The 14,777-nt window shown below is 38.0% G+C and overlaps 1 protein-coding gene across 4 annotated transcripts; it reads left to right on the top strand.

Moving 5' to 3' along the window:
- The first annotated feature begins 215 nt into the window (after positions 1 to 215).
- On the top strand, positions 216 to 6,370 carry LOC142607072 (GDP-mannose transporter GONST2-like). 4 transcript variants are annotated; one of them, XM_075778488.1, is made up of 10 exons: positions 216 to 254; positions 1,639 to 1,841; positions 2,525 to 2,735; positions 2,995 to 3,134; positions 3,343 to 3,472; positions 4,031 to 4,129; positions 4,322 to 4,476; positions 4,591 to 4,707; positions 5,763 to 5,860; positions 5,946 to 6,370. In XM_075778488.1, exons 1-10 carry the CDS (start codon positions 240 to 242, stop codon positions 5,990 to 5,992), a joined length of 1,215 nt encoding a protein of 404 aa, XP_075634603.1. In that variant the 5' UTR covers positions 216 to 239; the 3' UTR covers positions 5,993 to 6,370. The 4 variants fall into 4 exon arrangements, with proteins under 4 accessions (XP_075634603.1, XP_075634605.1, XP_075634606.1 ...); XM_075778489.1 differs by lacking the exon at positions 216 to 254 and adding an exon at positions 284 to 748; XM_075778490.1 differs by lacking the exon at positions 4,031 to 4,129.
- Positions 6,371 to 14,777: the final 8,407 nt, after the last annotated feature.

Genomic DNA, 14,777 nt, shown 5'->3' with positions numbered 1-14,777 from the left:
AATTTTCACATTATTTTAAACAACAATATTTAAACACCCGTTCACAAAAATACCATAGAGTTTGTCGCAGGATGTAAAAAATGGTAAGAAGGTAAAATTGAAAAATGATTTTCTAACAGGAGTTAGATAGAAGTTTTGTTGAAATCATTCTGAACTCTCGTCTAGTCCATACACGCACAGCAAGTCAGCAACTGACACCTTGACCCACCCACATTTTCAGCGCAAAATGCTCACAACGAATGAATCAACTAATAGTAAGTGCTTCCTCTCTTCATCGTCTCTAACTTTGCTGCTGATCCCAGTCATCTCCACTTCTCCAAATCCCAAGAAACAAACACACACTGACACACACATAAACAGAAACAACAGCTAGCTCAGCTCTGTTTCTCTGCATTTCCCAATATTCCCTTCCTTGTTCTCGAGTGATGCCTCATTCCAAGTACTACTTTTCCTTTGACTTTCAACCTCTCCGAAACTATTATATTCAACTAGAACGGTCCTCTCCTCCTCTCTCGCCTGCAATCTCGCTACTCACTTCCTTTCTTAACTTCCTCTTTCTACTTTCTCTCCTAACTCCCCATTGAAAATTGAACCCTCTTTTCTTTTTCTATTCTAAATCTGTAAGCTAACTTTTTTCTTCAATTACGCTTTCATCGGATCTGCCACGCTTTTTTTTCTTCCTTTACGTGCTCTCACCCTCACTCTCACATTTTTAGCATGCTTTTCTGTTTCTGTTGCATAATAACAAGTAAGCTTTTTCGCTTCCAAGACCTTTGAGTTGATTTCACTTACGTATTTATTTTTGTTTTATAATTGTCATGCGGGGATTCCTAGTTGGTATAATTATAGTTCCATATGTTGTGACTTGGACTTACTATGTGATTTTTCGACACTGAAAAGGAAAAAAAAAAAAATTGTGAAGGTACTAATCACTGATTGCTTTTTTTTTTTTTTTTTTCCCATTTGATTTCCTCTTTGTGCTTGATATATTTTTTCTAGAATTCAAATCTTTAGGCATTGGGAAACTTTACTTTTGTAACGTGCTTACTATGAAACTTTGGAAATTAGATTGTGGGTTGTGTTGTTGGAATTTCCTGTCTTATTCAAAATTTCTATAGTTTGAACTTTGAATTTTGGGTTCTCTAACTGTGTGAGCCTTGAAGTGTGCTTTGACTTTGAGACCAGGTTTTGTTCAAGGTGTTCAGTATATAATGAGGAATCTGGAGTCTTGTCGGTCTGATTGAATAAAGGGTTGTAATCGAAATTCAAACTTTCAGTATGCCTAGATTCATCCATAGTGCCAAATAAAATTACAAGCTTTTAAACTTTTTGTGGTTCACAACCAATGTAACTTGATTCATTAAGGAAAATAAATGTGGAATTGGAAAAAGATGGCTTGTTGCAAATTAGAAGGCTTTAGGAACCATTACATTGTTGAAGTCTAGATTTTTCTATCCATCCGTCATGTTTGAGGTCTCGGGGTTTTTCATTACCTTCTGCTTTGGTTTACCTTCACTCCTTCATGCTTTTTCCTGCTTTCTATCACTTCACTGTTTAGGTACTATTTAAAATATAGTAGCAACAATTTAAAATTCAAAGGATTCTCCTTAAGTTCATGCTCTTTTTTCCAATTTTCAGGTTTGTGAGATGTCGTCCGAATTCAAGGTAGATGTAATTAGCCATGATTTTGAGGAATCAGGTTTAAGTTCCTTGAATGGAGAAGTGACGTTGGCTGAAAGGGTTAATGAAGTATTTGAAGTTCTTAATGTTAACCGTAAGCAAGGAAATGGATCAATCAGCAATATTGTGACAAATACAGAACGCAGAACTTTCAGTGACAAGTAGGATGAGTTAATCTTATTAGCTGTGCTGGTTTTTTCTTTAATTCCACTAGTAACCTGCAAAATATCTCCATGTACACATCTCTTTTCCTGACTAATTATCATACTATTCTAGAAAGATGCTTCCCTTTTTTCTAGTTTCGAGGCTTTAAGCCTTCAAATTTCCAGGTCATCAAAAGCCAATCAGCTTAAGCTCAAATGGCACTTCCTTCTCCCATAAGAATGTGTGGAGAGTAAGGTCATGGGTATCCACTGGATGCGTATATAACTTGCCATTCAGAAGGAAAACAAGAAAAAAAAAAGGGGGGGGGGGGACATGAGAACAATGTGTGGGATAAGAAACTTGGTTTGTAAACATGCATTCCTAATTGATTTGATTACAGTATAATTTGATCTACTTTGTCATTTTATAATATACTAAATGTATTCTTCTAATACTCCTGGGCTTTAAGTACCATATCCTATGTTGTTTATTTAGCTCACTTGTTAAAAATGACACGTACTGGTCCAAATTTAATGCTTGTGTAGAACTAACTAATCTTTTTGCTCTGAAATAGTCTGCACATTCATGAACAGGGTTATTTTTAAGGTAGCAACATTTGAAAATTTTGAAATCATGTTCAGTTTGGTGCATTTACTGATAGCAAATTGATGGGTAAAACCTGTCTACTTCCTTCAAACAGGGTTTCTAGAGGGAAACAAGCTGCGGTTGATGATAGTATCAATCTTCAGATTGATGGTGATGAAAAGCGTGAACATGGACCAGCAAAAAAATCTGGACCTCTTTTGTCTGGGACAGCTTACTGCATTTCCTCTTGCAGCATGATTTTGCTGAATAAAGTTGTTTTATCCGGTTATAATTTCAATGCGGGAATATCCCTAATGTTTTATCAGGTATGTCATCCATTTGCTTTTCAGGTAGGATGAAGTATGCCTAGGTGTCTAATGAGTCCTACTAGCAACATTTTTTCTACATTACATGCTTTTGCTAGTCAATCTATAACTGAACAGCCTATTTGTGGTACCTATGGATATTTTATAGGTTGAATTAACCTTTGTCACCTGTTAGATGGCCTTTTTTCTTCCTTGTGCAGTATATCAAATTCATATAAACACGATGACATCTTTTCTTTTTCCATGTAATTTTATGCAGAACCTTATCAGTTCTTTAGTTGTTGTGCTATTGGGCCTCTGTCGAGTAGTTTCTGTGGAAAAGCTGAACTGGAAGCTGATTAGGGTCTGGATCCCTGTAAATGTTATATTCATTGGAATGCTTGTATCTGGCATGTATAGGTAAGTTATGAACTGCAATTGTTTGGTACTCCTAATATGAGCAATTGTTTAGACCTAGAGAGAAGAGAAGCAGATCCTAAATATGAAGGGAATTTGAGTGAGAAAAAAAAATTTTGATTAGGTTCACTTCCTCTATTTGACATTTTACTGAAATATTCTGTCTAATATTCATGTTCATTTAATGTTTCTGGTGCATTTTTCTTTTCAGTTTGAAGTACATAAACATAGCAATGGTGACTATTCTGAAGAACATGACAAATATTTTAACAGCAATTGGAGAATTGTATATATTTCGGAAACATCAGAATCAAAAAGTGTGGACTGCAATGTTTTTAATGGTAAATGACATTCCTCTTCTAACATGTTAAAGCATGAATTCTATTATTCTCGTTACTGGTGATGATGACTGTTGGCAGTAAAGGATATTCCTATTTATTTTAAACCCATACATTGGCATAGAGTCTACTTAAATGTAATTCTGGATTGATCTTTTATTATTAAAGGATTAGTTTCACGTGCAGCACGAAAGCACTTTAGTTCAAATCTATTTTTTGGAATTTTTTTTTTTAAGGAAAAATTTACAGTGTACATTAATTACACATTGAGCCATATTGGAAGAAACTTAATTTTAGATAACTTGGTATCTCACTTCCCTTATCAACGCCAAAACCCGTCTAAGCTCCATATGCTCTTGGGTCCTATTATATAGATTTGGAAAGAGATATCAGTTTAATATTGCATTTGACATAAAATTTATCTTTGAATAATTAATATTCAATTCATGTTATTCATGCCAATCTAACCCCCCCCCCCCCTTCTTCCCCATTTGATTGTTTTGTTTTCGACTTTTCGTTCTTAATAAAGAGTTTAGGTGGTCTGTACTATGTAAACTGCAGATTATCTCTGCTGTCAGTGGTGGTATCACAGATCTCTCCTTTGATCCAGTGGGTTATGCATGGCAGATTATGAATTGCATTCTAACAGCTAGCTACTCTGTATGTTATTTCTGAATGCAATGTATTATTTATCTATACCTTATTTCCTTTAAAAATTGTAGTAAGTTTACATGTGTAATTTTGGGATCTGTACTTTTTGAGTTTGGACTATGGGAACCATGGTTTTTAGTGCAGATCTCTTTATATTTCTAAATTTGTCAATTAATATGCTACATTTTCCCTTTGTGACAGCTCACCCTGCGGCGTGTCATGGACGAGGCAAAGAAGTCAACAAGATCTGGATCACTCAATGAAGTGTCAATGGTGTTGCTGAATAATTTATTATCTTTACCTTTTGCCATCTTCTTGATTATACTGTTTGGCGAATGGGAATATGTAATAAATGCGTAAGCAAATTTCTTGCAAATAAATTTAACCATTAATTTTGTCACTACTGTTAAACTTTACTTTTACTCAGGCAGTTTTTTAATATTTTCACATTCTTTTGGTATTGATTTCAGGGATGTAACCAAATCGCCAATGTTTTGGGTTGTAGCAACAGCCAGTGGATTTCTTGGGCTTGCCATTAGCTTCACTTCTATGTGGTTCTTACAGCAAACTAGCCCAACCACTTACAGGTAACTTTTTGTGGTGTACTTCCATACTGCAATAAGTGGACATGTAATATTTGTTCTCCAATCCCAATGGACCTATCTTTTAGATAATCTTAATTACTGTTTCATTGCAGATAATAATAGAAACGTGTATCTCCTCTGCTAGTACATGTTTATCCAAATCTCCTGTTATTATATATTTTGATAGGGTTAACTCATATACTTTTTTTTTCATGATTCGATAGTTGAGATTGGGGAGATTTGAACCCTAAATGTTTCTATTGGAAACTACAAGAGATGGCAACTAGCTAAGCTACGAGCTTCTTGGCTAACTTATGTACATCTTAGTTGGTCATGCATGCTCTTGATCTCACTTCTTCAATTATGAAATTTCACATCATACTTAGTGAATGATAAAATCATTAAGTTATCACTTCTTCTTTTCGAAGGATAATAGGAGAGGGAAAATTCAGCTCTTTATATCCCCCATCTTACATCATAAAACTAAAACTAAAACTAAAACTAAAACTAGGAGTTGAGTGTATATGCATCCAAGGCAAATTTCTTTTTCCTACCATCTGCTGTTCCTTTATCTGTGTGTTGCCTCTTCCATCTTAGACCCCAACTGCAGAATGCTGGTTGCATAGCCTTCTAAGAATACCAAGAAGGGAAAATGACAAGTTTTGTAGTCCCATTTTACATGATAGATAATAATACTAAGTGCCTATTTGGCATGCTTCAGCTTTTAGTTTTTATATACAGCTTTTTATAACCTCACTTTTTCCCACATTTTCTTACTTTTTCAAATTTTTTCAAGATATAAGTATACTTTAACACACTTTTAGTAAAAAGTTTTCAACAAAAAACTAAATAAGTTGATCCTAAACAGACACTAAATCGACTTATACAGTGAATTAATAACCAGAGCAAGCCTTTTCTGTTTAATGTCACTGTTTCCAACTTTCCATACTTGTTCGCTGCTCTATCATCATTGAACCACTGCTGAATCTTTATTATGCACTATTTTTTTGCTCTTCATTTTACATATTTACCATTGATGCCGTGCTCTTGTTTGACAGTCTGGTGGGTTCCTTAAACAAGATTCCTATTTCCATTGCTGGTTTAGTGCTTTTCAAGGTTCCACTTAGTCTACCAAATTGCTTCAGTATACTCTTTGGTAATAACACAATCAACTTTACATAACCTGTCCACTTTAGTGTATTGCTTTTTCTTAGCTCATGCCAATAACACACGTCTTTCAGGTCTTTTTGCTGGAGTATTCTTTGCCAGGGCCAAAATGTCCAAATGATTGGGAACGAGATAAAAATTAAATAAAAAAAAAAATGTAGCGTCTTGAAGCTGTTCAAATGGCTTCTGCCTGATGAGGAATATATCAAATACTGTTTCAACTTCTGACTGCAGAAATTAGTTGCCAGCATGGAAGAAGTGAATGGCCAAAGAGACTCACGACTTCAAATACAATTTCTTTTTCTTTTTCTTATTTTGGGGTGGGAGGTTGGAATATAAGTTTCATGACTCCCTTTTTTTTATTCTTTTATTTTTGGCTTAATGAAGATGTGGGGATTCAACCCTAGATACAAGCCTCACAAAAGGAGGAATGGGACCATCAGGCTAGAAGGCCTTTGGCATGTCTTCTTATTTGTTTATTAGACATAAAAAAGTGAAATACTAAGGTCCTGTTTGGATTTTTCTTTTCGTCACTCATCACTCCTCACTCAATTTTCATCACTCATCGCTCATCATTTAAAATACCCAACTCCCTACACAAAGTCTATTTGGCACCATCACTCAACTTGTCATCACTCAAAATTTTCAACTGTTTATGGGCCCCATACTTGTAACTTGGTGTAGCTTTTACTTCTTCTTCTTCTTTTTTCCTTCAACCCCTAGTATCCAAACTCGCCAAACCTAGTGAGAAAAGAAAAAAAAAAACCCCAAACCCAATGAAAGAAGAAGGGAAAAAAACCCAAAAAACGAACCCAGTGAAAGAAGAAAAAAAAAAATTTTACGAAGAAGACTAAGACCCAGCGTGAAAGAGAAAAGAAAAAAATTCAAACGGACTTCTTAGTCATGGGTCCCACTATTTTTAAGTTATGAGTTATGAAAACAGCAAATCCAAATAGCCCCTAAATATCATCTTCAAGTTGACATGGCATGTATTAATTTTGTTATTGAAAATAGTTACCTTATGTTACTTAAGACTAACTCACTGAAATTGTTATTGGAAAGAGCCTTCTAACTCACTGAAATTATCTTATCTTCTTTATGAGAAGAACTAATTTGAATTTTCCTTCCCCGTTGTAGGAACTATTGAATAGTCATAAAGTAATTACATTGCTTTTTGACAAAATTATATGTATTAAAAATTCTAGTTTTTTCTCTTTTGAGAAAAAAAGAACACGTTATTGATTGAACTATTACAAGAGTTCATAGGGACGGAGCGACACCAGGGCCCAAGGGGATCCTGGCTCCACCGAGTTGCAAGAAAAAAAATTGTAGATGTATTAGAGCCTTATCTAAATTGGGTCCAAAGAGATTTTAAAAAATAATAATAAAATAAAAAAAAAATAACTCTCCCTCCACATGTTAACCCAAACAATCACATATTAGGCAAAATAACCACAATGCACAGATCACTGGTCTCCCCTAACTTGAAATTCTCACTCCATCCCAGCTTGTTATTGTTGATTATGGATCTTACTTGTGCCAATCACTACCAGCCACACATTGATTTGCAGGGCCATAAAAGCACAACCAGCCGTATTTTTTTTTTGCTGAATAGAACCAGCCGTTTCTTACTCCAAGCGATATGGAGTACATAAATGGAATGTGATTAATGAACAGAAGTGACAGTCCAGACATTTTCCTACTCATAATGGCTCATAATTATCATTAATTGATCATTTCTCATTACTTGTCAATCCCACCACTTTTCAATTTTTATTGAGTAATTATTTTTTTGGATAGGATTATTGAGTAATCAAGTAGTCATAGGAATAATTCTTTCCCCATAAGAGTAATTTTTTTTGGGTTAATGTTTTCCGAATTATGTCAGCTGTGTAACCGAAATTACCATCATAACAATATTAAAAACACTATTTAAAAGTAGTGACGACCCTTGACCCAAATAAATACATTTACAAGAGTGCGTTAAATTTGCTATTGGTGCTTCAAACGTGGGAGCTCAACCAGAAGAAGAATCGTTTTCCCAACTATTTTAAAGGAAGAGAAAAGACATGTCCACAATATTTTTACAATAAATTCTAAGTGGCAGGTTGTTACTGGTTATTATTGTTGGGGCAAAAAAGTAATCGTAGTGTTAAGTTCAAATTTAAACCAATAACAACTAACCACCTATGATTTGTTGTGGACATAACACCTCTCGTTAAAGGAAAGGACCAAAGGGGGAAAAAACCTGTGACAATCAATACATTTAAAAGAATAAAATACTACTAGTTTGGAGTTGTGTTTGGCATCTCCAAGAGAGATGTTCAAAGTTTAAATTCACAGCAATTATTTAAAAAATATATATATTGTTGCTACCATATAATGTATATTAAATCACATCAAACACTACTTTTTCACAATAAAATAATTTTATTGAACTATTAAGAATTGTTTTGTTGGAAATGTTTCTTAAAACATTTTATATTTTTTGAGAATCAATGTTTCTTAATACTCAAATAGCTCTTTTTTTAGTCAGTTAGAAATTCATCTCGGAGTATATTTTTTTGTCTCTATTAAAAGTGGTAAACTATTTTCTTTTTTTCTCTTTTCTTTTTTTTTTTGGGGCTGAAATATTACATAAATTATCATTTAAAAAAATTAGACATGCATTTCGAAGTTACTTTTTCATTAATTTCAAAGCACTGTAAAATATACATATCTCTGAAAATAAGATTTTCACCATCGGATAGGGCATTTAGAGATTCTCAACAAATATAAATTGAATAAGTGGGTTAATTAAAATTTTGATATAAAAAATTTCATTGATTTTATTAAATTAAAAATATAAATCTTAAAAAATAATTTATTCAGTGCAGAAAAGTATGACATATTTTAATTAGAATTGTAAGGATTTGATTTGATTCCTAAGCCTAAAGAGAAAATGATTTAGGATCAAAGAGCTCAATACAATGAATTTATTGAGAGTGGACTGAAAAATTAGGCTTTAATGAATCAAAAGATAGCTATAAAGAGCCCAAATTAAAAGAAAATAAGAATACGATTGTTTTTCATGAAGTAAATCGTTCTCGGCACAGTTCAAGGAGACTAAATCTTAAATATATGCTTATTTTGATTTTGATTACAAGTCATGTTCCTGATGCTATGGTATTTTCATCTTCCTTATATATCCCTTTTTTCCTCATCTCCACCATCCACGTGTAAGTCAAGCTATTGGCTTTGATCTTTATCCCATTAGTACCTTCCTGAAGTCGTTGTGAGTAGTTGTAAGGTTACTTACCACTGTTCGGGCATCACTTCCACATTAATGCGGTCAGAGGGTTAGCTGCAGAGCATTCAATACAGTAGTAGCAGCTTTCTCTTAGATATTTCTTGGCTTCCTTCAGTCCTTTGCTTCCCTAATATTTATCTTTATCAATAGAACCCTTCAAAATGTTACCCTTAATGTAGACTAATCCCTCTGACCTCTGCCTTCTTTAGCTGAGGAGGCACTCCTCCTCGGACTACCTTCCCAAGTCTTTCCATTAAAAGATTGTCTGTGATGCTCTGATTTGTACCTTTTCCCTGGTATCTCCTAATCCTCGGACTAATAGACGTCCTCGAACAAGGCTCATGGCCCAATATACACTTATGGACCCTTTATCCCTACAAGAATAATTAAAAATAAATATTTAAAATTTCTTAAAATTTTTGGTAATCAAATTTTAGTCGAAATAATATATAAAACTTCTTAAAACATTAGTAATTTTTTTCATCTTAAACAAATTATTTTAATAATTTTGATTTACTTATAGTGAATCATGTAGGAAAGCATATCATAAGGTGCAGTATTTACACTAAACCACATGATTGATTTAAGCATTACATATAAAGCTCAACTTTTATTTCTTATTATATACACAATTATATAGTGTATAAATTTTTTATTTTTGAGAGAGAGTTTCAACTTATGGCGTCCGCTCTTGATGATACCTCTTTATCATCAGACCAAGACACCAATCAGTTTTTGGTATGAGCAGGGATTGAACCCCAAATCTCTTATACAATGAGACAGTTTTTTTTTCCCCTCTTCTAAACAACATAGTGAGACAGTTAGGACTTAGGAATATGCTAGGGATAGACTATAGTACTTTTTTTTTTTATAGAGAAACTATATAATACAATTTAATTGGACATGTTACGTGAGCTTCGTTCTTATGCATGATTTGTATAACTACTTACCAAAAAGAATGCATACTTATAAATAAAATTAAAAAAATTAAAGTACATAAAAATTAATAAACGAGCCATATATATATATATATATATATATATATATATATATATATATAGTTTTTTAAGGTAAAAGATATATAATATATATAGTGTGGGGAGTAAAAAGACCCTGATGGAGATGTGGGTCATTGGGCCATGCTAGGGGAGGCCGACCTGCTCTTGGGTTTAGAACTTGTTAGTACTACGGGTCGGCCCATACGCCGAGGATCCGAGGATCCAGCCGAGGATGAATTTCCCTTCGGACGGACACCGGAGAACCCGGGACTTCATGATAAAGGTTAGGGAATGACACGGTCAAGACCGATGGTTAAAGGGGGGAAACCCTTGAATGTCCTAGAAGCACCGATGTTACGGAAATACCAAAGGTAAAGGCTGTCACCTCCACATTAAAGACCCTGCACCTACCACCCTGGCCGCATTAATGGGGAAGTGACACCTGAACAGTGGAAGGGAAACTTCTGGTTACTATTCAAAGGCACTGAGAAAAGAAATATCTAGGTTAAGGGGGAGTTGGGGCAACACGTGTACAAAGTATCAAAAAGAAGAGTATTTAAGGAGCAACCTAGAACAAAAATGGAGGGGCTTCCTTCTTTGTAATCAAAAGAAAAAAAGAAAGAAAGAGAAAGAAATAATATAAGAACAGTTCTCGGCTTACGTCCGAGCAGGTTGATTTACAATATTCCTTGTTGTTTTCATGTGTTTGCAATCTTTGACTTGTCATTTAATCCTTAAACACTTCTAACCTGGGTTTCAAGCCCACACTCTACAAATTCATATTGTTTAAGGCTCATTGGGCCTGAGCCCGTAACTGTTCTTGGGGCCAGGTGCAATTGTGCACTTACAATTGGCGCCGTCTGTGGGAAATCTAGTCTAGAAGAGGCAGGGATACCATGGCAGGCTTAGGTGCTCACCATGCAGAGTCACAGGGATCACAGCCGGAAGATCATTTCGAACGTCTTGAACATCGAAGGGATCGTGAGGGGAGTGTCCATACAGAATACCCAGGTGCTAGCCATATTCATGAGGGAAGTAGCACCACCCACGATGAGGGTTCTAAATCCATGCAGAAGGAAATCAACCGTTTAAAGAGAAAGCTACGCCGCGCCAAGCGTAGGTTTTCACCGTCCTCATCTAATTCCTCCTCAGAGGAGGATAGGGGAGCTGGCTACAGCTCAAGGTCGCGCTCTCCCACCAGTACAACATCTTCCGGTGAAGAGGACAATAAGCCAACTCGCAGACGTAAGAAGCCTCATTCTAGGGGCTTAGGTAACGATGCTATGAGTAGGGCGTTGCACCAGCTCTCCAAATCTCCATTTGCACGAAGGATTGAGAAAGGAAGGCTTCCCAGAAGGTTTACCCAGCCCACTTTCACCATCTATAATGGCCGGACTGATCCGGTGGAGCATGTGAGTCACTTTAACCAGAGGATGGCGGTGCACTCTCACAACGAGACCCTGATGTGTAAAGTTTTCCCCTCTAGCCTGGGACCTGTTGCTATGAGGTGGTTCAACGGCCTTAAGTCGGGGTCTATAAGTTCGTTTGGGGAGCTTACTAAGGCATTCGCTTCACGGTTCATTACGTGTAGCAGAGTACCTCGGCCATTGGACTCGCTGTTATCCATGACCATGAGGGAAGGGGAGACGTTGAAAGCATACTCTGATCGTTACTGGGAGATGTTTAATGAAATAGATGGCGACTTTAATGAGGTGGCGCTTAATACCTTTAAGGTAGGCCTCCCTACTGATCACGACCCGAGAAAGTCTTTGACTAAAAAGCCTGTTCGCAGTGTACGTCGCCTCATGGACCGTATTGACGAGTATAAGAGAGTGGAGGAAGACCAACAGCAAGGAAAGGGAAAGGAGAAGGTTATCCCGCAGGAGAGAAGGGATTTCAGGTCGAACAGATACCACAATAACAGGCCGAGGAGAGATTACATTGGACAGTCCGCCTCGGCAGCACCTCAGGCCGTGAACACTGTATTCTGGGAACCAGTACATCAGCTGCTGGAGAAAGTTCGTAAGGAACCCTTCTTTAAATGGCCTGATAAGATGGCAGGAGACCCTGCGAAGAGGAATCATAACCTCTTTTGCCAGTATCACCGGGATGTGGGCCACACTACCGAGAACTGTCGGACCCTGTGGAACCATCTAGAGCAGCTCGTCAGTGAGGGAAAGTTAAAGCAGCACTTGTGTCAGCCCACTGGGCAGGTCAGTCAAGTTGGCTCAAACAACCAGAGGAACAATACATCTCGGCCAGCATTGGGAATAATTAATGTTATCTTCGCTACCCCTGGTAGGACCGGCTCAGGTCCCACTAGGGTGATGGCGGTTTCCCATCCTCAGGCCGAGGATGTGGGTCACAGGCCAAAGAGATTGAAGGGCACTTTGCCCGTCTTAGATTTCTCCGAGGAGGACAAGGTAGGGACTATCCAGCCCATGACGATGCTCTTGTGGTCACCCTCAGAATAGGGAACTATGATGTGAGAAGGGTGATGATAGATCAGGGCAGCGGTGCAGATATCATGTACCCTGATCTATTTAAGGGGTTAAGGTTGAAGTTGGAAGACCTTACTCCTTATGATTCGCCACTTATAAGCTTTGAAGGGAGAGCCGTTATGCCGAAGGGACAGATTCGTTTGCCCGTTCAATCCGGCTCAGAAACGGTTGAGGTGGACTTCATCGTGGTTGATGCGTACTCTCCATATGCAGCCATCCTTGCCAGGCCTTGGCTGCATGCGCTTGGAGCCGTCTCCTCTACCTTACATGTTAAAGTTAAATTCTCCTCGGGGGAATGTGTTAAGGAAATCCTCGGCAGCCAATCGGTAGCTAGGCAGTGCATATCGGCTGCAGTACTGCATCAGACAGAAGCCGAGTCTTCGGCTTTGATCACCAAAGACTTATAGCAGTTAACGGCTCCTGATTCATCTGGAATGGTGACAGGAGATGAGACACATTGCGAGGGGTTAGAGAAGTTTCCAGTAGCCGATGACCGAGAGAGATTCTTCCAAGTCGGTGTACTTTTGCCACACCAAGAGAAGATGGAATTGTTAGAATTCTTGAAGGACAATGTTGATATTTTTGCGTGGGATCCTTATGAAGCTCCAGGCGTAGATCCGGGCTTCATCTGTCATCACTTAAATGTCAACCCAGCTATTATTCCGAGAAGGCAGCCACCTCGGCGCTCTTCTAGAGAACATTCCGAGGTTGTGAAGGAAGAGGTGCTTAAACTCAAGAGGGCTGGGGCTATCAAAGAAGTTTTCTACCCCGAGTGGTTGGCCCATACAGTTGTCGTTAAAAAGAAAAATGGAACGTGGAGGGTATGTGTGGACTTTACTAATCTGAACAAGGCCTGTCCTAAAGATTCGTTCCCAATCCCACGTATTGATCAACTAGTGGATGCCACTGTCGGACATCCTCGGATGAGTTTTTTGGATGCCTTCCAGGGTTATCACCAGATTCCCTTGGCATTAGAGGATCAGGAGAAGACTGCCTTCATTACACCAACGGGGAATTATCATTATAAGGTCATGCCATTCGGCTTGAAGAATGCTGGGGCTACCTATCAAAGGATGATGACCAGAATGTTCGAACAGCAAATGGGGAAAACCATTGAAGTATATGTTGACAATATGGTGGTGAAAAGCAAAACAATACCCTCACACGTGAAAGATTTGGCCGACACTTTTCAAATACTGAGAAAGTACAAGTTGCGCCTCAACGCCTTAAAGTGTTCTTTCGGCGTGGGGTCTGGAAAGTTCTTGGGATACATGATTACTCATAGAGGCATAGAAGTAAACCCGGTGCAGGTCAAGGCTATTCAGGACTTGTAGCCTCCTCGCAACCCAAAAGAAATTCAAAAGTTAACGGGAATGATTGCCGCCTTGAATAGGTTCATATCTCGGTCAGCTGACCGGTGTCGTCCTTTCTTCTAACTGTTGAATAAGTGGAAAGAGTTTCAATGGACCGAGGACTGCGAGTTGGCTTTTCAACAGCTCAAGCAATATCTTTCTCGGCCACCCATTTTGTCTCGTCCGGAGGCACATGAGATTTTGTTTGCTTATCTGGCAGTGGCCGTCCACGCGGTCAGCCTGGTCCTGATAAGAGATGATAACGAGGTGCAAAGACCGGTATATTACGTTAGTAAGTCTTTGGGTGATGCCGAGGTGCGTTATCAACCTTTAGAGAAAGCGCTCCTGGCCGTGGTTCATGCCACGTGAAAGCTTCCCCATTATTTTCAGTCCCACACAGTGGTTGTTCTGACCCAATTGCCCCTCAAGGCAGTGCTGCGTAGCGCCGACTACTCAGGAAGGATAGCAAAGTGGGGGACCATCCTGGGGGCTTTTGATGTTAAATACAAGCCTCGCACCTCGGTGAAGGGCCAGGTCCTCGCTGACTTGGTGGCGGAATTTGCCGAGCCATTACTGGAAGAAACTCTAAAAGAAGCACACATGGATGAAAAATCAGTTGGTGTGATTACAGCTGCCATGCCTCCGATTTGGAAAGTGTATGTGGATGGGGCGGCTAATCAGAGGGGATCTGGTGTTGGACTTGTTCTAACGTCCCCTGAGGGAATTGTCTTCGAAAAATCTTTGAGATTGGCGTTCTCGGCTACTA

Source organism: Castanea sativa, chromosome 8 (genome assembly GCF_040712315.1).
Source record: "Castanea sativa cultivar Marrone di Chiusa Pesio chromosome 8, ASM4071231v1".
Classification (NCBI taxonomy): domain Eukaryota; kingdom Viridiplantae; phylum Streptophyta; class Magnoliopsida; order Fagales; family Fagaceae; genus Castanea; species Castanea sativa.
This window is presented reverse-complemented; position numbering and strand designations above follow the sequence as displayed.

Bases quoted from the DNA above. Each gene is read 5' to 3' on its own strand.
- LOC142607072 (XM_075778488.1), top strand. The intron at 4,130-4,321 runs GTATGTTATTTC...CCTTTGTGACAG, and splicing joins TTCTAACAGCTAGCTACTCT to CTCACCCTGCGGCGTGTCAT. The intron at 4,708-5,762 runs GTAACTTTTTGT...CTTGTTTGACAG, and splicing joins ACTAGCCCAACCACTTACAG to TCTGGTGGGTTCCTTAAACA.